General features: G+C 40.3%; 1 protein-coding gene across 6 annotated transcripts in view; it reads left to right on the top strand.

Moving 5' to 3' along the window:
* Positions 1-24,153, top strand: part of ttn.2 (titin, tandem duplicate 2) — a 202,484-nt gene that overhangs the window by 16,214 nt on the left and 162,117 nt on the right. For all 6 annotated transcript variants that reach the window (XM_055052995.1, XM_055052994.1, XM_055052996.1 and 3 more), the window contains exons 16-37: positions 454-695; positions 908-1,140; positions 1,224-1,388; positions 1,475-1,643; positions 1,724-3,420; positions 3,803-4,084; positions 4,168-4,434; positions 4,745-5,017; positions 5,595-5,858; positions 5,935-6,195; positions 7,527-7,787; positions 7,889-8,152; positions 9,279-9,539; positions 11,641-11,901; positions 12,722-12,982; positions 13,057-13,201; positions 13,628-13,796; positions 14,711-14,942; positions 15,676-15,960; positions 16,050-16,175; positions 16,723-16,911; positions 19,806-19,856. In XM_055052995.1, the coding sequence (XP_054908970.1) occupies positions 454-695; positions 908-1,140; positions 1,224-1,388; positions 1,475-1,643; positions 1,724-3,420; positions 3,803-4,084; positions 4,168-4,434; positions 4,745-5,017; positions 5,595-5,858; positions 5,935-6,195; positions 7,527-7,787; positions 7,889-8,152; positions 9,279-9,539; positions 11,641-11,901; positions 12,722-12,982; positions 13,057-13,201; positions 13,628-13,796; positions 14,711-14,942; positions 15,676-15,960; positions 16,050-16,175; positions 16,723-16,911; positions 19,806-19,856 (6,358 nt within the window). The remainder of the gene's footprint in view (positions 1-453; positions 696-907; positions 1,141-1,223; positions 1,389-1,474; positions 1,644-1,723; positions 3,421-3,802; positions 4,085-4,167; positions 4,435-4,744; positions 5,018-5,594; positions 5,859-5,934; positions 6,196-7,526; positions 7,788-7,888; positions 8,153-9,278; positions 9,540-11,640; positions 11,902-12,721; positions 12,983-13,056; positions 13,202-13,627; positions 13,797-14,710; positions 14,943-15,675; positions 15,961-16,049; positions 16,176-16,722; positions 16,912-19,805; positions 19,857-24,153) is intronic.

Below are 24,153 nucleotides of genomic sequence, written 5' to 3'. Positions count from 1 at the left end.
GTTCTAATTTTGCAATATTTTTGCAATATTTCCACTTAAGCATCATGGTAATTGTGACTTGTTGTTACTCGTCACATCAATCATGGACTAACTTGATACCAAGTAAGATAAAGGCAGCAATGTAGTAGAAGTAAAAATACTGCCCTATCCATGTGGGAGTTAGTCACTTAAACACAATGTTTTTGACAATTTTTGCAAAAAAATTGCAATAAATTCACAATTATTTACTCCATTATTCCAGAATCGCAAAATACTTGAGAGACTTATAGATGTAATTTGGCAGTATACAGATATAACTGCTTTGAACATATTAATAAAATAATATATGAGAACACAATTGTTATTTTGAAGGTTTTTTAGGTAGCTGTCTGAAGTCTAGAGGGCCACATAAACAGCTATGACTGGCCTTGAGTTTGACACATCACTTACAGTGATTCATAAAACCTCCTGCAGATTGTTTGGTACAAAGACGGCCAGCGCATCAGGCCTGGTGGCCGGTACCAGATGGAGGTCCTTCAGGATGGACGAGCCAGCCTCCGTCTGTCCGTGGTTCAACCAGAGGATGAAGGAGTGTACACTGCCTTCGCCTCCAACATGAAGGGAAATGCCGTCAGCTCAGGGAAGCTCTACGTGGAGCCTTCTGGAGGTGTAACTCCTCCCAGTTACACACCACAGCCATCAATGCAGAGGATTAGGTCAGTACTGAACAAATATTAATGCTGAGAAATTATGAAAATGGAGATGAATTGACAAAATGCACTGACGTACAAACCAGGTTGGAATTTTTGCCTCGTCAGAGGCTGCAAAGAAACACCAAAAACTGAAAAAGTAATATCTCTGCTGCTCTGAATGCTGCATCTGAAGTCTCTCGCCTGCTAAGTGGTGACACACTGCTTCCCCCTTTTAGATCCACATCTCCTCGCTCTCTGAGTCGTTCTCCTGGCCGTTCATCCAGCCGTTCACCTGGACGTTCCCCAGCTCGCCGCCTTGAAGAGACTGATGAAATTCATCTGGAAAGACTTTACAAACCCGTGTTTGTCATGAAGCCTTCCTCTATCAAATGCGCAGAGGGACAAACTGCCAGATTTGACTTAAAGGTTGTAGGCAGACCAATGCCTGAAACCTACTGGTTCCACAATGGTAAGAGAAGCAGTGTTAAATATTTTCAATAACTTTCTTTGGTTCTTCAGCCTTTAAAAATCCAGTCTTATCCTCCTTTTCAGGACAACAAATTGTCAACGACTTCACACACAAGATAGTGATTAAGGAGGATGGCACTCAGTCCCTGATTATTGTCCCAGCTGTGCCAAAAGACTCTGGAGAATGGACCGTTGTCGCTCAGAACCGAGCTGGACGAACATCTGTTGCCGTTAATCTCTCTGTTGAAGGTAAAACTTGGATTACAGAGTGCTACATCAACAGAAACTTTAAAAGTGTCTCATTATTAACTTCCGCCTTGTTATGGGATCCGCAGCCAGAGAAAGCGTATCCAGACCTCAATTTATTGAAAAACTGAAGAACATCACAGTGAAGCAGGGCACATTGGTGGAACTGGCTGTCAAAGCCATTGGAAACCCCCTGCCAGATATCGTTTGGCTGAAAAACAGCGACATTATTACTCCATCAAAGCACCCACACATCAGGTATTTCTTCTGGTTTGTTTTCTGTCTCTGTAAAGCAATTCATTTGTACTTTGATTCACTTGGTTCCTTGCTTTTTCCAGGATTGAAGGAACCAAAGGAGAGGCCAAATTCCAGATTCCTTCATCTGCTGGCTCAGACAGTGCATGGTATACTGCCACAGCTATCAACAAGGCTGGCAGAGACACCACCCGCTGCAGAGTCAATGTGGAGGTAGATCACTCTGCCCCGCAAGCTGAGAGGAAGCTCATTATTCCCAGAGGAACCTACAAAGCTAAAGAGATTGCCGCTCCAGAACTGGAGCCACTCCACATGCGTTATGGCCAAGAGCAGTGGGAGGAAGGCGACCTTTATGACAAGGAGAAGCAGCAGAAACCAGCGTTTAAGAAGAAGCTCACCTCCATCAGGATGAAACGTTTTGGTCCAGCCCACTTTGAGTGCAGGCTGACTCCAATTGGAGACCCCACCATGGTGGTGGATTGGCTTCATGATGGCAAGCCTCTGGCTGCTGCCAACAGGCTGCGTATGGTCAATGAGTTTGGCTACTGCAGCCTGGACTATGAGGTTGCTTATGCAAGAGACAGTGGAGTGATCACCTGCAGAGCAACCAACAAGTTTGGAGTCGACCAGACCTCGGCTACCCTGATCGTCAAGGATGAGAAAGGCCTTGTAGAGGAATCTCAGCTTCCTGAAGGCAGGAAGGGAGCATATCGAATGGATGAGATTGAGCGCATTGCCCATGAGGGAGGACCTGCAGGAGTCAGCCTTGATGATGAATCCGAAAAGACAAAACCTGAAATTGTCCTGCTTCCAGAGCCAGCCAGAGTGCTGGAAGGAGACATCGCTCGGTTCCGCTGCAGAGTGACCGGCTACCCTGCTCCAAAGGTTAATTGGTACCTCAACGGACAACTCATTCGCAAAAGCAAGAGATACAGACTTCGTTACGATGGTATTTACTACCTGGAGATTGTTGACGTCAAGTCGTACGACTCCGGTGAAGTCAGAGTGGTTGCAGACAATCCTTTAGGCACAACTGAACACACCGTGAAGCTGGAGATCCAACAGAGAGAGGACTTTAGAGCAGTGCTGCGTCGTGCTCCAGAGCCCAAAGCTGCAGAGGTCCCACATGAATCTGGCAAAATCGGATTTGACATTGTCAAGGTGGACAGACCTGGTGAGGTCCCACAGGACAGGGAAGTAGTTAAGTTGCGTAAGGCGCAGAGAATCGTTCATGAGAAAACCTCTGAGGAGTCTGAGGAGCTAAAGAGCAAGTTCAAGCGCAGAACAGAGGAGGGCTTCTATGAATCTATCTCTGCAGTAGAATTCAAATCTCGCAAGAGGGATGACTCCTATGAAGATTTACTAAAAAAGACTAAAGACGAGCTACTTCATCACATGAAGGAAATGGAAGAAGCTGAAAGGAGGAAGATGGAAGAGCAAGGCAAAATCACCATCCCCACAATCAAACCGGAGAGGATCCAGCTGTCACCCAGCATGGAAGCCCCACATATCCTCGAACGGATTGGAAGCAAGACTGTTTCTCCAAAGGACGAGGTTCGTTTCAGAGTCAGAGTTGTCGGTAGACCAGAACCTGAGTGCCAGTGGTTCAAGAATGGCATTCTTCTGGAAAAATCTGACCGTATCTACTGGTACTGGCCTGAGGATCATGTGTGTGAACTGGTGATTAGAGATGTCACAGTGGAGGATTCTGCTAGCATTATGGTTAAGGCCATCAATGTTGCTGGAGAGTCGTCAAGCCATGCCTTCCTTCTTGTACAAGGTAAAGTCAAAAACAAAATCTCATCTGTAATTTCCTTGTACTTTACCTATGGAAGAGGATTAGTGCCACTGAAAAATAACAATTATGACTTTTTTTCTCTGAAATCTGACTTTAATCTCAGAAGTCTTTATTTTTTTGTCAGAAGTCTGACTAATCTTCTGAGTCAGAATTCTTTGTTTGTGTGTGAAACATTTTACTTGAATCTCAGAATACTGACCTTTTGTCCCAGAATTCTGACTTTAGTATAAGAATTCTTTATTTTTTGGTCAGAATTCTGACTAATCTTCTGAGATCAAAAGTCTGAATTCTTTTTTTAGTGGCCCTAATTATCTTTCGTATTTACCTCCTGATGTCAAAGTCTAATTTTGTATTTCTCATACAGCCAAGGCAGCCATTAGTTTTATCCAAAACCTTGCTGATGCCAGTGCAAATGAGAAGGACACCATGGTGACCTTTGAATGTGAAACCAACGAACCATTCGTCAAGGTCAAATGGCTGAAGAATAATGTTGAGATTTTCTCAGGAGACAAATACAGGATGCACTCTGACAGAAAGGTCCACTTCCTGTCTGTGCTGATAATTGAAATGAGTGATGATGCAGAATACTCATGTATGGTAATAGATGACGAGAATATCAGGACAAATGCAAGGCTCCATGTCGAAGGTTTGTACTCTGAATTCCTTTTTTATATAGTCTTGTTTGTGTGGAAAGTAGGTCAAGGTTCTTGACGTTCCTGTGTACCTCAGGTGCCGCCCTGGAGCTCAACAAACATTTGGAAAACATTGAAGTACCAGAGAGCTATGCTGGGGAGTTTGAGGTTGAGGTTTCTCGCGAAGATGCTGAGGGAAAATGGTTCTTTGGCGAGAAAGAGCTCTCTCCCAGCAGTAAATATGTCATAGCTTCCCGCCGAGGACGGCACACCCTGGCTGTCAAGGACGTCAGGAAGGACGACCAGGGGAAGTACACCTTTGTTTGTGGAGATCTGAGGACCAGCGCCTCACTGAAAATGAAATGTAAGCTTTTTTTAGATATTTGTGTTGCCACAAAGTTCCTCTGCTAGCTTAAAATATGTAGAATATTTGATTAGTCGTTTTAGAAAACATCCAGAAAGCTCCAAAACACTGTTTACACCTTTGATTAATATTAACTGACATTTTTTCCAATAATAACATAATTTTTATTTCTCGTTTCATAGTTGGTGACTGTATGATCGTGTTATGATCTAAAACACTTTTAACTGCTTTGTTGCTGAAATATGCAGTACAAACGTAATTTGACTTGACTAGTTATTACTGAATATATGTGCGTTTTGTTCCTGTCCAGTGCGACCCGTGACTCTAATGCAGCCGCTGACTGACCTTACTATCTGTGAGGGTGACATTGCTCAGCTGGAAGTCAAGTTCTCCCAGGAGAACGTTGAAGGTACCTGGCTGAAAAATGGCCAGGCAGTCTCTGCCTCAGACCGCATCCACATCGTCATCGACAAACAGGTTCACAAACTGCTAGTGGAGAACGTTAGCAGAGAAGACGCTGCATCCTACTCATTTGTGGTTCCAACTCATGAAATCTCCACCTCAGGCAAACTCAATGTGCAAAGTAAGTGTTTCCATATCAAAATAAACATATCACCTAGGGATGCAAACAATTAATTGTCGATTAATGGTTCATTAGATTTAAATTAGTTCCAATTGATCAACTAATAATTCTGCCTAAAGCTTCTTTAGGTGTTGTTTGGCTGCCATCCAGCAGAGGGCGTCACTGGCCATCCGTAAGAGGAGCCAGTTGATAGAAGATGGCGGTGCCATATCAAAACATTGAAGAGAAACAGATTGGCTCCATTTTGGTTTCGGCTGGAAAAGGCCTTCTATGTGGTTCTATTTTGAAATATTACTCAACAAGCTCCTTAAGTCCTTATTAGGACTTATTTAGCCGTACTGCATGGTGGAGAAAAATTAACTTCAAAAGTTACTGATGTGCTATGAAGGCAAGGATGATGTGATAATGCAGAAAAATTGCAGCATGCTGGAAAATACAAGCTTATCAATTAATCATTGGTCAATTGATAAGTACAGTCAACTTTAGATTAACTCATTAATCGATAACTTGCATCCTTAGTACCACTTCACCTTGGTCTCGTTAATTCTTACTTTAAACTGTTCTTCTATCTTTAAAGCTATCGACATTGTGGTGCCACTGAAGGACGTGTCGTCCACTGAAGGCACAAAGGCAGTCCTTGAGTCTAAGATCTCAGCTCAGGATATCAGCTCTATCAAATGGTACCACAACGACAAGCTGCTGATCCCAGGTGACCGAGTCCAGGCTGTGGCAAAGGGCACCAAACAGCGACTTGCCTTTACCAGGACCTTTGCTTCAGACGAAGGACGTTACAAACTGGTGGTCGGCAAGGTCGAAACCAGCTGCAACCTGACTGTTGAACGTGAGCGGGATTAGATTTTCTCATCATTCATGTTTTCAGGTTCCAGTCCCATGTCTTACCAGTGTTGTTCTCACAGAGGTCCATATTGTGAAGCACATGGAGGACAAAGTGTGCTCAGAGTCCCAGAACGTCACCTTCAATGTTGAGGTTTCACATCCTGGAATCGACCCTCTCTGGACCTTCAGGAACCAGCAGCTCAAGGCTGGACCCAAATACAAGTTGGAGTCCAAGGGAACGGCTCACTCTCTGACTGTGTTAGACACCATGAAAGATGAAGAGGGCCAGTACATGTTCCACGCTGGAGAGAAGACATCCAGCGCTCAGCTCACTGTCTCTGGTAGGTCAAAACTCAGATACTAAAGGGCTAAATTAAAGAACGTAACTTATTTGCAGCTGGAACCAGATATTTACGTCCACTGTGTATAAATCTCTGACTTACCCTTTCCTTATTTAGGTCAGCTAAGACTCCAAAACCACCTCTACAAGCTAAAGAATTCCCTTCAATTCTCTATTATTTGATAAAATTGTCTTTTTAACTTTGGGTCAAACCTATTTGGTTCGCAACATTCTTACCATATTTTGTTGGAATATCAGCCAATTTTTCTACTTGAACTGGTATAACTGAGTCAGGTTTGTGGGCTTGTTTACATGTTAATTAGCACTGGCACAAGTTTTGCTTGGTACTTACACCATGGCCATTTTACAGTAATTGACTTTGTTGTTTTTTAGCCACTTTGTAGTTAATTCAACTGTATGTTTGGTTCAATTTGCACCTCAGCTTTAACCAGCCTGATGTTCTTAGATGTTGCTTCAATATTTCCACATGATGCTCTTTTATCATGCCGCAATCTATTTGATGGAGTGCACCAGTCCCTCCCATAGCAGAACACCGCCACTGCAAGATATTGCCACCCCCATGCTAAAGTTAGGATAGATTAAGACTTGCATACTTTCCCCTTTTTCCACCAAATGTAACACCATGATCAAACACTTGTTAGTTTATTTAAATCATAGAAGATGTATTCAAAAATTAATGTCTTTCCAGCTTTTTATGTTCCATTCTGAATAATGGCTTCTTCCTCTCTGAGTGACCTTTCAGCTAGTGCCTTTTTTCAGCTTTTGTTTCATTTTTAACATCGACCAGCATCTTCAAAATGTTTTGCTTTTGGTGTGAAATTTATATTTCATACATTTCATAGCAAATCAGTTTCCTCCCTGACAAGTTCACTGAACATTACCATGATGTCGTAATTAATAGTTTGAGTAGATGAACATTGCACTTGTTTGACATCTTTCAAAAGCCCACAAAACCATGGCATCATCAACATCTTTGTTCTGACATTGAACAATCAAAATCATTTTGGTAATTTTTGTTGACTTAAAACTGGACAAGTTTAGTCAAGTTGTGTCATACAGAAAAAGATTAGGGCCACTGAAAAAAAAGTATTCTGACTTTAATTTTCTGATATCCGAAGTCAGAATTATGAAAAAAAAGTCAGATGTTTTTTTCCTTTTTAGTGGCTCTAATCCTGTTCCGTACATATCGCCCACCCTAAATGTAAATATCTGCTTTCCACTGTAACTGAACACAAAGACTAAAACTCTTTACAGATGTTGAAATTGAGGTTATGCTCCACATTCACAAATGTTCACTTATTCAACCACCAGGTGGCGCCATCACACGGCCTCTGCAGGATGTGACGGTGGCCGAGTCTCAGACCTCTGAGTTCGAGTGTGAAGTTGCCAACGCTGAAGCTGAAGGCAAGTGGCTCAAGGACGGTCAGCTCGTCAACTTCAACGAGAACGTTGTGAGCGAGGTGAACGGGTCTGTCAGACGTCTCGTCATCGTCATCACCAGGCCACAGGATGTCGGAGAGTACACCTACCAGGTGGCCAACTCCAAAACCAGCGCAAACCTCAAGGTGGAAGGTGAATACCAGTTTTCTAAATGATTCAGAAACCAACTAATCCAACAGTAAAGGGTGCGTAATGATTAAATATGGTGCTGTGCTCTTTGTTTTTATCTGCAGCTGTGAAGATCAAGAAGACTTTGAGAAACCAGACAGTAACAGAGACCCAGGAGGCTATGTTCTCACTGGAACTCACCCACCCGGACGTGAAAGGAGCCCAGTGGATCAGGAACGGAGTCGAACTGCAGAACAGCGACAAGTTCGAGATTATCTCAGAAGGGACAATCCAGACTCTGAAGGTGAAGGACTGCAACACACAAGACGAGACGATTTATTCCTTCAAGCTGGGGAAACTATCCGCCACTGCCAGGCTCAATGTAGAGAGTAAGTATCAGCATTACATATCACTACACACGAGGGATGCAAATTAGCGATTAATGGGTTAATCTAAGGTTGATATATTTTATTGATCGACTAATGATTAATTGGTAAGTGGATATTTTCTTAAAAGCCATAGTGTTCTCTTATATGAAAATGGCTGACCTTTCTTTCATAACATAAAGTGCAAAATTCTTTGTATGCTGAGTTAAAAAAAAAAGCACAATTTAATTTTATTATTTTCTCAATTATATTAAATACAGACTGAATAAATAGAAAATTGTTGTGCAGCCATTTTAAAATTGTTAAACATATTTCTAAAATATAACAAAACAGGAATCTGTTAAGTTACCCTATGGAAAAATGAAAGATGAAACTTACGAGCTTGTCAAGTGTTTCCTTGGTTCTGTTTTGAAATGTAAAGTTCATTTTGCATCTCATAATGAACTTTGTTTGGACCATTTCTCTTTTTCAATCTGGTATGTGTAGCAGCGTATTGAGACCATACAATGAAAACTAATAATAATAATAATATTATGAGAATAATGTTGTAAGAGAATAAATTCAAAATAAATAAAAGACAAAGTCATAATACACAAATAAAGTCAGAATATTTCAAGCCATTTTTGAAATATTCAAAAATGGCTTGAATATTAAAGTCGTTATATAAAGTTATATTTCTGGTATGAAGTCGTAATATTTTGAAAGTAAAGTTGCAGTATTACAAGATTAAAGTCACAGTATTAAAGTTGTAATACGATAAAAATGTAATATTGTGAATTTATTCTCATGATACGTCAATGTCTTGTATTATTTGGACTTTATTCTCTTACGATGTTAATCTCAGAATACTGAGTTTATTTTCATGATTAAATTTTTTAAATTACCCAATACTTTGTCATAGGTGTGACCTTGCCATCTTTATTTCTATATCAACTCGGATGTGCAACACTAAAATAAGGTCTAATTGGACGTTATTAGTTAATCAGTTGGAATAAATTTTAATCTAATAAACCATTAATCGAGAATTAATCATCCGTTGATTAATTGTTTGCATCCCTACTACACACAGCACCAATCTAACAAGTTTCTTTTTCTGCTTAATGACTGTTTCTGTCATTGATCTTTGCAGCAATCAAGATTGTCAAGAAGATTAAAGACGTGAAATCCTTGTTGGACGGCACCGCCTCCTTTGAGTTGAGCCTGTCGCATGACAATGTCCCCGTCAGGTGGATGTTCAAAGGCGTCGAGCTGAAGGCAAGCGAGAAATGCAAGATTCTGTCGGAGAGGAAAGCTCACAAACTGATCCTGCAGAACGTCGACAGCAGCAACGCAGGAGAGTACACGGCCGTGATCGGACACCTGCACTGCAGCGCCATGCTTACTGTAGAGGGTACGCAACACTGAACACCCTGTCATGAATTATTAAGAAGGAAAAACTTTCAATAAAGAAAGTGATATAAACTACATTTACTCTACAAGTTTTTTTTCTTTTCTCCTTTAAAATTACGTCTGTTTTTGTTTGTGTTTCGTAAAAAAACAACTTAAGCATTACATCATTAATTTTTTTTATTATTATTAAATGATTTAAAAAATTAAATACACTCGTGCAAAAAAAAAGTTACGCCCCCAGATGGAGTGGTGCAAATGAAATTGTCTGTTTCTAGACAATGTTTCGAGGCAGAACATTTTCAGAAACATTTGTCTCCTCTTCAAGACGGCCTTTCAAATACAGGATGTCCCTCAAGTCCTTCCAATTACCACTTGACTTGGCCTGAAGCCGGATTCCTGTGGCTCTACACACCATAACACCATGATGCCTGGAGTACCGCTAGTGCATCTCATTGGCAGGATTGGTCCTCCACCCTTGCTGCCACCACACAATGATCATCCTTGGTGATGCAGAACTGAGATTACGATACCATACCTCCCAGTTATGGCACCACTCCAAACACAGTCCTGTCTGCGTTGGTGTTAATGTCAGCTACATATGGGATGGAAAATGGGTATTTTGGCTGACATCTGTCTTTGAAACCACTTCTGGTGTTTGTAGAGAGTTCAGTGCCTGAGTTTGGTGTAGTTGTCTTTGGGTTCTGTAGTAATTGGTGGACAAATCAAGGATTCCCTCTTGGTGCGGTCTTTCCAAAGCTTTACAACATGTGTGGGTACCCTCATCTACTCATTGGCTCCAACATTGGGCCACTGGTAATGCTGTCTTAAATATCTACAAGGCATCCTTTGTGTCAGCTGACTTTCACTCACTGCTTTGACTGATTGACGCATGCTTTGGTAGCTGCTTGATAAAACTCAAAATGCCACATTTAAGATTCTTGATCATTGAAGCATTCACATTGGTCTGCATGTGAATCATTTTACATCCAAATCACACCATTCCCTCTGGTTGCCTAACTGTTTTTTTGTTAGCAAGTGTGTATTTAAGGAATATTAAACTCAATCTGAGTTAAAGTGTTTTTAAAACTCCACCAATTGTCTCGGCTGACTAAAACTGTCAATAATTAGAAACTCAGCAATCACCTCAGCTATTGAAAACAATAAAAAATAATTGTTATCGTTACATTAAACATCACAAAACGATTGAGATCAAAAGGCATGCTAATTCTAAACTACACCTAAAATGGTTTTGCCACATCTGTTTTTGAGCCTGGGTCCAAAAATATCTAGAAGCCCAGTTGACCTGTGAACCTTGGTGCTCTGGCTGAAGCGTGAAGGTGTGAAATTTCACACAAGTAAAGTGATAACAACCCTCTAAGACCCGAGAAATAAAAGTTACACTTAAAATAGACTGCTGAACTTTGTTTAAAAAAAAGCCAGCAGAGGTGTGGTACAATCACACTACTTTTTCCCCACCCTCAGAAGGCGGGCCGCTGGGTTTTGAACAACCAGTAGATGTCAAAGTGACAAGTCACGATTGACCAATTACAGTACATATAGATGTGATGTAGGTTTGTGTTACTGTCACAAAGTCATGTCATAAACAAATCTAATCTTATTTCAGTTTTACGAGCAGTGTGAAAATTTAGTGTTTCCATATATATCTGTGACCTCAACTTAATGGGTTCATACAACTCTTAATATATTTTATTAGTCTCTGTGATTGCACAACTCTAAGATGACTTACAAGACTTTAACATAAACATGTTGCTGTTTGTTGGAATGAGCAGATCAGAAAATGGTGAAAAGTAGTACTTTGTGTTTTAAAATGCACCAGAAATGGAGCATGTTTAACAAGAAGAGAATAGGACCAAAGGAGGAGCCTTGTGGTACCCCGCAACTAAGTGGGACATTAGAAAAGAGTACTTTTCCAAATGGCCAGAGAAGTATTCTTTCATTAACAGTTTTTTCTTGTTGATGCCTACAAAGAAACAGAGCTACCGGAATAAACAGCTTCTCTGAGAGCTAAAACTCTCAGAAAAGCTGTTAATGTTAAATGATTTGACTCTTTTTTTCATTGTGTTACAATTTCTCGCCTGCAGCTCTGTGTGTCACCAAACCAATGGAGAGTGTGGAGGTCCCTGAGACCCAGGTGGCCACGTTTGAGTGCGAAGTTTCTCACTTCAATGTGCCGTCCACCTGGCTCAAAGACGGCGTGGAGATTGAGATGAGTGAGAAGTTCAGGATCGTGGTTCAGGGGAAACTTCACCAACTGAAGATCATGAACACCAGCAGGGAAGACTCTGCGGAGTACACCTTCATCTGTGGGAACGACAGAGTGTCAGCGACGCTTACCGTCAATCGTAAGACCACAAAGCATGATTTAGTCACTCCTAGACCTATTGCAATAAGCAATAAATCAATTAATCGCATTAGCTCAATAATTTCCTTTGCATGATGTATTTTTTTTTCTCTTTCCTCTTTCTCTTAATACCAAAAACTAGATGATTAAAGTCTGGTGCCTCTATCATTGATCTCTGTCCAGCCCTTTTTAAAGTAAAACTTTGTTTACAGAGACTTTATGATTGTTTTGTTTATTTATTTTCGTCTTTTAAAATGTCATCCAGTACCAGTTTTAAATGCTCATTAGAATTTAAAGTTCATTGCTCTTTGAGAATGTTTGTTGTGACAGGTCTAGCCACAAGTAAGGCAACACAAAGTATTCATCTTGATTTTTACTTTTAATTTCATTTATTGGTAATAGAGATCAAAAACATCTAGTGGCTTTTCTTAAAACACAAACATTTGCATGTCCATTTAATAAACTTAGAAAAATGAAGTAAGAGTAAGCAAATTCCTATTCTTGTTGCTAAAAAGACACAAAAAATCCTGAAAAATATGAAAAATTTAGGATATGGTTTGCTGTTTTTGTTTAATCTGCAAAACCCTCTTTTGTTCTAAATCTGCAATGATTTATGCGTCACTGATGTGTAGAAATCTGACTGCTTTTGCTTATTTTATTAAAATATTGTGTTATGTTTGTTTAAAAAAAATAAAAACATATAATAATAATCTTTGCTATTATAATTAAGAAGAAAATACAAAAAAAAACTTGTGGAAACCAGAGTTTTTTCACCTCAACATTTTGGTACAATCTTAAAATGTATGTTTTTATCCATCCAGCTGTCCTGATCACCTCCATGCTAAATGACTTGAACGCTCAGGAGAGAGACACGATTACCTTTGAAGTCACTGTAAACTATGAGGGCATTACCTACAAATGGCTGAAGAATGGTGTAGAGGTCAAATCATCAGAAAGATGTCAAGTCCGCAGCCGGCAGTTCACACATTCACTCACTATCCGAAATGTTCACTTCGGTGACGGAGGAGAATACCAGTTTGTAGCAGGCTCTGCTGCTAGTGCCGCTAACCTCTTTGTTGAAGGTAACAAAGCATTCATTGGACTGTTTTTTTTCTCAGTTTGGGATGTTCCTCAAATCGGCATTTCTTATTCTCAGCTCGTGTGATTGAGTTCACCAAGAAGATTAAAGACATAAAGATAACCGAGAAGAAAAAGGCGATGTTTGAGTGTGAAGTTTCTGAGCCTAACATCCAGGTGATGTGGATGAAGGACGGCCAGGAGTTGGACTTAACTGAGGAAAGGTCTGTCTATGATGAAGCTAAGGCTGGACAACACAGCTGAAAAACGCATTAACTGTTTCATATCAGCCGATATCGATTATTTTTGTCTTAAATGTCTGAAATACTGTGACATTTTCTGTTTTATCACAGTTTTCACTCCACACTGTTGTTGTTTTTTTTTTAAGAAGTTGTGAGGAATGGTAACAAAATCTTAAACTGCTGTAAAACAAGTTATTAAGCAGGTTGTTGCTAGGTAATCAAAGAGAGTGTCAGTTAGGTTCTGTGTGGTTCAGTGAATATTCTATATATTGAACGCTCTATAAGACGTATTGACTATTGATATTGATTTATTGTTCAGCCCTAGATGAAACCTCTGAATTCATCTCAAACAAAAGAGTTCCAAGTTACAAAATTAGCTGGAAATCAATTTACTTGCTTTGTTCATAGGTATGTTGTGACAGCCGAGAAGTTTGTCCATCGTCTGATGATCCAGACGGTTCGTATGTCAGATGCTGGAGAGTATTCAGTCGTGGCTGGATCCAGCGTCTCCAAGGCCCAACTAATCGTAGAGGGACGTGACGTCCGGATCGCTGAACCTGCAGAGCGCGAAATCATGGTAGGATGTAGTGAAGTACAAGTACTTTTTTCTACTTGAATACTTTTTTACTGTATTCAAGTAGATTTAATCATGGTTTGTACTTTCAACTTTTCCTCTACTTAATTTTACATTAAGTATCTATGTTGTCCATTCTTCTACATTGCAGTAATGTGTTGTTTTATACATTACATTCACATCACACTGCATTTGCTTTATTTGTTTATTAGTTTGAAAGTAATCAATGACTCAATCAAGTTAACGACAAGTACAAGTTTTTGTAAAATTTTGTTCATTATTCAACTATTGCAAGGTTAAATATACATTATATGTATACAATATATTTTAACTTCTGAGTTGATGACAAACTAGAGTTAAAATATCAGTGGAAATGATCAGAGCCAATTCCTTTATTAGGTGTCTAATGCCTTTTTTTTAGGCAGACAACTTTGACTTGAATGTGTTTACTGCATTTAAAATAATACATTGGTTTTGCTTTGTGTTAATTAAAAACTTTCACAGGTGTAATCATTCCTCTCTTATTTAGCATTTAACTCTGCAGTACAGGTCATCCCTGAAATTCTGATGCACAGAATCACAACTACCGCTGAAAGTAAACACAATAAAAATTCTCATTTTAATAAACTCTGTTCATTAAAATGGCACAGCAACGTTCATACATTAAATAGAATAAACATACAATAGGCACACTTAGTGATAATATGGGGAATGCATTCAATAAGTACTTTTACTTTCAATCCAGGGAATATTTTTACCCAAGTAAAAATATCAGTGTAATACTTTTACTAGTGTGGATTTTTGTCTGTTTATTTGTACTTTTACTTCTCCACCATTGCAGTAAGACAACTTTATAGCTTTAGACCAGAAACAACAATATTTCTGGAGTAATCTAATCCTTTCTGTGCCTCCTTCAGGTTCTTGAGAAACACAGAGCAACCTTCGAGTTTGAGGTGAACGAGGACGACATTGAAGGACGTTGGCTCAGGAACGGTGTGGAGATCCAGTTCTCTGTGGAGGAAAGGTTCAGCTATGTTGCCATTAGGAAGCTGCACCGCCTCACCATCTCTGAGACCTACAGAAGTGATGCTGGAGAATATACTTTCATCGCCGGAAAGAACAGGAGCACCATGCACCTAAGGGTTAACAGTAAGTCAAGAAAAAGGTTCAACACTGAGGTAGATGTATCTTGGATATATGGAAAGATGTTCCTGCAAAATCTGCTCCAAATTTGTCTTTGTTGTCTAAACCGAACATATTATAGTTAAATAAAACTAACAACATAACAAAAATTGAAATGAAGAAAACATTTTTGTTAACTGAAATAAAAAAAACATAAAAACTATAGCCAACTCTAATTATATCGCATGATTATAAAACTAACCAAAACATATTTAATTTATAGATATAATATTCTTCGTTTTTGTGCTATTTATTTGTTTTTCGAACCAATGCGAAATAGATTTTTTATCCCCACACAATCAGTTTTCTTCAGCTGTGGGAAATTGCAGTGCTCCACACTCCTTCTTGCAGCACAATGCGACAGCGAAAGTTGTGAGAAAATGTCAGGGTCAGTTGGTTGTTCAATAGTAATTGAATATATTTTTGAAAATGTCCTCTGTTCCGCATTCAGCATCAGTTGGGTGATACAGTATTGCATTTTTGTTCATTTTGCATCTAAAAGTTAACCAAAATATGACAAACCTAATACTTCTACCATAAACTAATAAAAACTAAATATCTAACTAATAAAACTAGCAAACACACTTTAAAACCAATCAAAACTAACTGAATTATAACAGAGAATCACAACTAAATAAAAGAAAACTGTAATGAAAAACCCTAAACAATAGTAACCCTAATCTAACATTTTACTTTCCAGTCCCAGAGCCTCCTCAGATCCTCCGTCACATGGAGCCCCAGTCAGTCGAGGCAGGAAAGCCGGCTCGCTTCTCCGTTCAGGTGAGCGGCGTTCCTCCACCGCAGGTCTCCTGGTACAAAAACTCCCAGGCTCTGTCGCCGGGCTTCAAGTGCAAGTTCCTTCACGACGGCAATGAGCACACGCTGCTTCTGATCGAAGTATTCCCCGAGGACGCCGCCGTCTACAACTGCGAGGCAAAGAACGACTACGGCACGGCCACCAGCACCGCCACACTCAATGTGGAAGGTAAGACCGAATGTCCTGCTTGAAGAGCAGAATGGAGAGCAGAATGGAGACATGGCAAATGGAGTCTCATGGAGGTTTGTGTGCTGTAGTGTCAGAAGTGGTCTCTCCAGACTCTGCTGCCCCCATCACTCCGCCAGTCATCATCTCACCCATCTCCAACACCTCAGCCAGAGAGGGAGAATCCGCTCACTTCCAGTGCAGAGTCCGTGGAGACGGTAAGAAGTCCTTTCAAAATTTAACATCAATAATTTGGGTTATTAGACTGCTATAACAGAAAAAATGGGGGGTTATTTTTCATAAGTCATATATTAACCATGTTATTAATTAATTTATTAAATCTAAGTTTCAGACAAAATATTTAATAAGCAAGCTAAATATCTAGCTCCAGTTCAAAATATTTAGTTAGCTCCGTTCTAAGAATTATCAAATTAAATATTTAGCTAAATCCAATGTATTTTGTTTGGAAGACATAATATCTTTTGTTGAAGTGTCATATTTCAACTTAAAACATAAAATATCTCATTCTGTTTTAAGGTGAAAAGTTGCATGTTGAGTGGAAAAGAAACAATGATGAAGACGTAACATGAGCAAAAACTGAAGTCAATCAGTCTCACCCGGGGTTTCTTTAAATGTTCACAAGGTTTACTTTGATAGTTAGCTTTCGGTTATCTGCAAGTGATTTTGCATATTAGCTCCAAGCTAAATATTTAGCTTGCTAAACTATATATTTAGTTTGTAGCTAAACAAACTTTCCTGATTTAGATGTGAAGATCAGCTGGTTCCACAAGGAGAAGGAAATCAAGCAGTCAGACTTCTTCAGGATGTCTCAGTTCGACGACAGCTGTCAGCTGGAAATCTCCAGAGTTTACCCAGAGGATGAGGGGGAATACACTTGTGTGGCCACAAACAACGCCGGGAAAGTGTCCTGCTCTGCCACTCTCACACTGGACGGTGAGGTTTTCATCAAAACAATGATGAAAGCTACAAATGCTTGATTTATAACTATGACAAAACTTTTTTTGGGTTTTGTATTGTTTTCTGTGTAAAATGTCAGAAGTTATAAATCTGAGGTTGTATTGAGTTCAGTTTAAAAGAGCTTCTTTTGTTTTTATCCTGATTTGGATTCTGATCTGGAGTCAATGTTTGTTTTTAAAAAGACTTTAATTTCTTTGGTTTGATGCAAAGCAATCAGTGGGATGGAATTTTCACAAAGTAAAGAACGACCCCTGAACCTGCTTCATTTCAGGGCAAATTCAAACAGTGAGCAGTTCTACCGAGCCTCAGTGGCACATCTCCAGCCTAAAGAAACCGTCAATTGGCCAAAAGCCAATTTTCATCCAACCAATCACAAGCTGCACAGTGACACACGGGGACGTGGCCCGTTTTCATGCGTGTGTATCCGGCCTGCCAAAGCCGGAAATCAGCTGGTTCCACAACCGGCAGCCTGCCCAACCTTCCAAGAATGTGGTGTTCCACTTCGATGAGGTGACAAACATCGCCACACTCATCATAGTGGACGCCTTCTCTGAACATGCAGGGCAGTACACCTGCAAGGCGGTGAATAACGCCGGGGAAGCTGCATGCTCGGCCAGCCTCACCGTTATCAGAGAGGAAGAAGGTAACACCTGGATGTGTTGGTTTGTAGCCAGACTCCCCCCTAAATCGTCACGTATTTCTTTTTTCAAGATTGAGTCACTCTTTCTAAAAATGAAAGTCTGAGAGGATGTCCTGGACCAGATGAAAGCTTCCAAGATGGACTAGATTAGTTATAGGTTTTCCATTATTTTTTATATTACAATGCAAATTCCCTGAAATTCTGAAAACAGGGTCAATAGTAAGTAAAAATCTTTTTTTATTAAAGGTGACCTATTATGCAACCTTAAACAGGTTAGGACAGGTCTTTGGGCTACACAACACATGTTTATTATATTTTATTGCACAAAATCATTCTTAGAAAATGGGATTTTAGCCGGGTCAGTTTTGACTATTTTCAACTCTTTTCAGAAGGAGAGGTTTTAGGACGTCTTGTCACTTTAAATCCAAGTAAGCTGCTGCTTCCATCTCAGTTTTTGCACTCACATGTTAACATGGCTGCAAACAGATGTGCAATCATACAACCACACATCTTTGAAAAGCATTAGTAGAGCCTCCTGCACAACCAACAAGAATGTGACGAGTCAGCTTGGATTGCTAGATAACAGGTGGAGCTCCCCAGGGTTTACTAGGTAACAGGCAGTGCCAGCTGATTTTGAAACGGATCATTTTCCAGACACCAAAAAACATTAACTTATTGGGTGATTTTTTTAAATTTTATTTACATTTTTTTAATCACTTGGTCTGCTTTTAGAAGCAATTGAGACACAAATGGAAGCACAAGAAGGGGTTAAATGTTAATTTTGCATAATAGGTCCCCTTTAAACTTACATGGATGGACAGGTTTCCAAAATGGTGGGAATTCTTAGTTTCTATATATTTAATTGGGAGAACTGGTAGAATTATCTGGCCATCCAATCAGAGCCAATTAAGAGAAAATTTTGATTTGATCTTTGTCAGACTGATTAGTGCAGCTCTAAAATGTGATAATCGGGACATCCTTCAGTCGTTCTTCATCTCTGACTAACATCACAAAGTTGAACCTCTTCTTTCACAAATTCACGTGTTTGTTTGAATCCTGGAGTTTTCACTTCCTCCTTCCTCACTTTTCATCTCAGGAACAATGCCTTCACTCATGCTCCTCCTTTGTCTCTCCACAGTAAAACTCACACATTTATCCTCACTATCACTCCTGAAGGAAGGGATCTTCATTTCTCTTTTTTCTGTCAATCTGATGATCTTTGAAAAACCTTCCTTTCTTGCATTCCTCCTTGCTGGACACCAGTTTGTGCTTCTTCATTGCTTGTTTAAGTGAGCAGAGATTTTTGCTGCTTTAGATGGATTTTGGAAAAGTTCATTTTGTTTTTTTAGGAACTGATATTTGAACCACAACATTTTGCAATTTTTGTGGAATAAATTGTGTTGTCACTGCTCCATTTTTAAACTACCCAGACTATTGTAATTGTACTGGATACTAGGCAGCAAATAAATATTTGGTCCTCATGGTTTATTATTCTAGAAGAAGAGAAAATGGTGACTTTTTAAGAATTTGAGCACACTTCAAAAACAAAATTTTAGTAAATATTTTTGGCTATTTTCTAATCCAAGTATCTGATCATGTAAATAACTCTTTAGTATCAACAACTTATACTAGTTCCAATGGCAAATTATTTCACAATGCCTTATTATAAGTGAAAGAATTTGCCAATGGAACTAGTACTTTTTAAAATTAATGTTCAAGAATTATTGTCTTAAAATAAGCTCCTGTACCTTGCTGAAAAGTTACTTGTAAGTTAATTTTGACATATTTGAAGTGTACTAAGATATTTGCACTTGAAACTTGACAGAAATACTTGGTAAAAGTTTTACGCTTTTGCAAGTTTGACAAGTGGGCTAGTTAGATTAATTTTGTTTACAACACTGAACTTGTGGATTCTATGGCACTTTATTCTTAGCTCTTATATATTTATTTAGCTATTATGTATTTATTGTGTAGTATAAGGTTTTAGCTCTGTTACACTGGTAGCCAAGTAACGACATTTTGTTGTCAAGATTCACCTTGTGTTTTCTTTTTGTACAATGACAATAAAGGAAGTCTAAGTTATAATAATAAAAAAAAAGGGTTTTAGTATTTTGGTTTTATCCCAGATCGGGGATAAATTCCATCAATCTTAACCTAAATGTGAGAAATGTGACAAAGCCATGTAGAAGCAAACGGATAAACGATAAACTGGTGTCTCTGTCTTCCACAGTGACTCTTGTGAGGGAGCAGATCGAAGCCACAGTAGAAGAAGAAGTTAAAGGTAAGACCTTGCCTTTCTTGCCTTATCACACACACTTACTACAATCACACCTGAGAAGATGATTCAGTGAAACAGGAATAGTTTCACCTAGTTTCCAGTTACATCTTCTGACTTTTCACTGTAAACGTAGTCTGCCAGCAGTCAACTCTGACATAAGGTATGGTTCTGAGATGTTCTTCTTGTGGAGACACCATGAAAGTCCTGATGAGAGAAACAGATGTACAAATGCATGCTGTATGGGTTGGTTGGGTCAGAGTTGTCCTGCAGCAGCAGATTGCGCTTAAACCTTGGAAACAAGTCGAATGTTGAACTGTCCCTTTAAAACAATCTTTTTTTTCTGCAGTTGCATGTCATTTATATGTGTTTTGATGAAAAAATACTTGTTTGTATCATCTGCTCTTTTATTTTGATGGTATCCCATGGTTTCCTTCAGGAAAGCACTGATAGAACTTGCTTGTTCCAGTTTCTAAAGATGTTGCATCCAGAAAGTCATTTTGGCATGAAGGTTCCTCTGGTATTTCCAAGAAAAAGGTGCAGGATGTGTATCTTTTAAAACTCTTTGAAATACTTGAAAGGCCCTTTAAAAAAGAAAGAGGTCTTCTGCATTTGGGACTGATACCTTCTTCCTGCAGAATATGTCCTAGCCTGGCTTGCAGATAATGGGATGTGATTCCTGTGGTTTGCTTCCAAAATAACACCAGTCAAACTATATTAGTTCGAATAAACGCCTTCTCGCCCAATTTTACGGCTCAAAGTTCTGAAATCAAAAATATGTATTGGAGAGCTTGTGCTTCATTCATTTTCTGTTAAGGATTAGAAAGGGCGTTTATTCTCCTGTCTGCAAGTCAGGTAAGGAATATTCAAGTAAAAACGCAACCATCAGAGAGAAAACAAGCGGATGTTGGCCGTCATGTTTCAACAATAATAAAATAATTTGTTTTGAAGAAATTTCCACAGACGAAGGATCAAAACTTCCTGCAGGTTTCTATTAAAAAGAATCAAGTCTTGCGTTTATTCGAACAAATATGGTGAGTGAAATTATTTTTTATGGCATTGTGACTCCCAGCATGCATTTTAATATTTCCAGTAAAGATAATCTTTTCCGTCCCTTTACCTCCAGATCTTGTGTCGTTCTGACTGTCGTCTGTTTCTGTTTGCAGAAGCACACGGCATCACTGAGCTCAGCGGCACCCGACATCTCCGCGGAGCTTTCTCTGACACAGAGGAATTCCTCGATCATGGCTTGGTATCAGCTAACCGCTGCTCAAGCAGAACTTCGTCAATCAGCTCCTGGACAGACAACATTAAGCCATCCTTCACAAAGAAACTCAAATTTCAGTCAGTTCTGGAAGGAGAACCAGTTGAGTTAAAGTGTAAACTGATCGCTTGTCCTGTGCCAACTATTCTTTGGTTTCATAATAATAGATCTATCCCTAAGGAACGCAGACGTAGGATCTGTACCGAAAGCAGGATGCACATGCACACTACGCGTCTTTTCATTGACAGTATCAGGGAGAAAGACTCCGGCAGTTACAAGGTGATGGCATTAAACTCAGAAGGTTCTGCTGAGTCCACAGCATCACTTTTGGTTTCGCTAAGGGAAGAACAGTCTGCTAACTACCTTGGCTTTGTTCGGCGCTCTGCCCAGGCCCATGAGAGTGTAGACAACTTGGCAGAGCTGAGAAAGGAGAGGAAATTTAGAGTTGATCTCAGGTGTGTAGGATCTCCATTTGACAAAATGTCCAAAATCCACCAGGGTAGATCCCGATCCAAAAGTGCTTTAGTGAGAACTGTGTACTTCAGATCCAGTACGGGTTCTTTAGACAAACCATCAGAGAAGGAATCCAAACGTTTAGAGACTGCCTCTGAGCGGGCCCCGTCTCCTCCCCCCATGTTTGACAGGTCTGAGCGTTTTAATGACAGGTTCAGTGATATCTACTGTGACCGGCGCACTGGGGCAAGATTCAGTGACAAGTTCAGCGACAGGTGCAGCGACAGGTACAGTGACAGGTTCAGTGACACAGAAAGCCTCCACAACGAGGTCAGAGCAAAGCTTACAACCCTGCAGAAAGCAGTGAAACAAAAGAAAAGGCTTTCTATTTCCACTATGTCCTCCTCTGAGTTTGAGGTTGAGTCAGTCGCCAGTGAGTCGAGCTATGCAGAGTATGTGGAGAAGTTGAGGGTCAAGCCCACCTCTCTGCCTGATGTCCAGCACAGAACATTGGATCAGGGTGAGAAAAAGTTAACCAGGAAACCTTCTCACCCTCAGAAGAGACATTTGTTTGAGCCTCAATCCAGAACAAGAGCCATTCAGATCATGAAAGGTGAGCTAGTTGACACAACACATCAGAGAGATAGAAAGTCTGGTGACAAATTCACAGAGACACTGGAGGATAAAAAAGCCAGTGAGTCTCAGGCAGATGAAAGTGGAGAGTACAAGGTGGAGACTGCAAAAGCAGAGTTTGAGCTGCTCCACAAAATTGAAGAAACCAGGACTTCCGTTCAAGAAGAAGCATCTGTTTTTAGTGAAGAGGTAATATCTGAAGCCCCAGTACCATCTGAAGGAGATGAGTCCTATGAGGAAGAATCCTTAAGGGCTCAGTATGGGAAGAGCCTGGAGGCAGACAGAAAAGAGTGTGAGGACAAGCTTCTTGCTTTGCGGATCAGGAAGTGGCAGCAAGGAAGTTTGATGTCAGAGCAAGAAACATTTCATGAGGAAACTGATGTTCCTTTGCCAGCTGAAATGCAATACATGGAACCTACAGGGCACCCTTACCCTAAGCAGGAGGTGGTTGAGAAAATATCAACTGAGGTAACTGAAGCCACAACCACCTCACAAATCTCCCTTCCACACAAATCTCCCATGTTCATGGTAAGGCCTTTAGAACTTGAAGTGGCACCACCAAAAACACCTAAAAAAGAAGTCAGAGGATTGGAAGTAGAGAAATCTGCTTCTTTTGATCCAGTTAAACCAGCAGATAAACCAGAGGAGTCTCTGAGAGATCAGTATGAGAAAAGTCTGGAGACTGAAAGAATGGAGTGCGAGGAGAAACTTCTGGCTCTGCGGACCAGGAAGTGGCAGCAAGGTGACAGAATGCCAGAGGAAGAGACCTTTCACCCTGGAACTGATTTGCCTCTACCAGCAGATAATCAGTACATGTCTGAGGAGGTCATTTCTTCACAGAAGGAAATGGAGAAAGGAGCAGTAGTTAATTTACAAAATCCAAACCCAAAACATGCAATAGTGGCAGGTAAAGCAGAATGTGAAGTAACATCTGCACCCTCTCCTAAAGCCAGAATTAAAACCCTAATAAAAGAACATGAAAAAGAGGTTCCAGTCCTGCCACAAAAATCACCAAGAATAAAAGGTAAAGCAAAAGAGGAGGATGTTCAGTCACCTCGAACAAAAAGCAGAACAGAGAAGAAGTTGTTTGAGAAGACAAAAGAAGAACGAGAGCTCCAGCTTTCACGAGAGAACATCTCAGAACTGGAGAGTGAGAAGTTTGTCAGCGAAGAGGAGGCCCTCACGCAGAGAATTATGAGATGGCAACAAGATGTTCTGATGGAGCAACAGCAACCAGTGGAGCTAGAGTCTGACTGGGCAGAGCGCTATCCTCCATTCCAGGGTGAGGGGACTCCTGAGGTTGGAAGAATCTTCCCAGAAACCTCTGCTGTGCCAACATTTCAGCAGCCCACTTTGGGCCACAACATGAGGATTTCTCCTGGTCAAACAGCTCAGGAGCAGTTGCCAACCACCTCTGCTCCAGCCGGTTTCCAAGATCAGAAATCAGATATTCCTCAGTGGCCGCTAGCTGAAGAAGTGCCGACAGAGGGACGCGAGACCAGACTACAAACGGACAGTGAGTACTTTGTAAGCGAGGAAGAAGCAATGGCTAAGCGTATCTTGAAATGGCAACAAGATGTCGTTGAGCAAGAGGAAGTGTCTGAGCTGGAGTCAGAATGGGCTTTAGACAGTCAGTGCAAACAGCCTGGACCTGTGTTAGAGCCCCGTCTTCCTCAGATGGACCGTGAACTCCATGTTTTATCACCAAATGCAAAACTTTCAGCTGAACGACAAGCTGCACAAAGTAAACAGTCTTCTGAAGCCCAGATTCCTCTCCAAGGCACTACTTCACCTCTTAAGATGGCTTTGGCTTTTGCTAACGAAAAAACTCTTCCGTCAGGTGATGTGGGTGGAGCATCAGAGAGAATGAGGACCAGGGAGGAGTATGGTATGACCGCTGATAAATCCAGCCACCAGCGTTTCCAGACAGATGTAAGAGATAAGCGAGGGATA

Source organism: Poeciliopsis prolifica, unplaced genomic scaffold (assembly GCF_027474105.1).
Source record: "Poeciliopsis prolifica strain line A6 unplaced genomic scaffold, Auburn_PproV2 SCAFFOLD036, whole genome shotgun sequence".
Taxonomy (NCBI): domain Eukaryota; kingdom Metazoa; phylum Chordata; class Actinopteri; order Cyprinodontiformes; family Poeciliidae; genus Poeciliopsis; species Poeciliopsis prolifica.
This window is presented reverse-complemented; position numbering and strand designations above follow the sequence as displayed.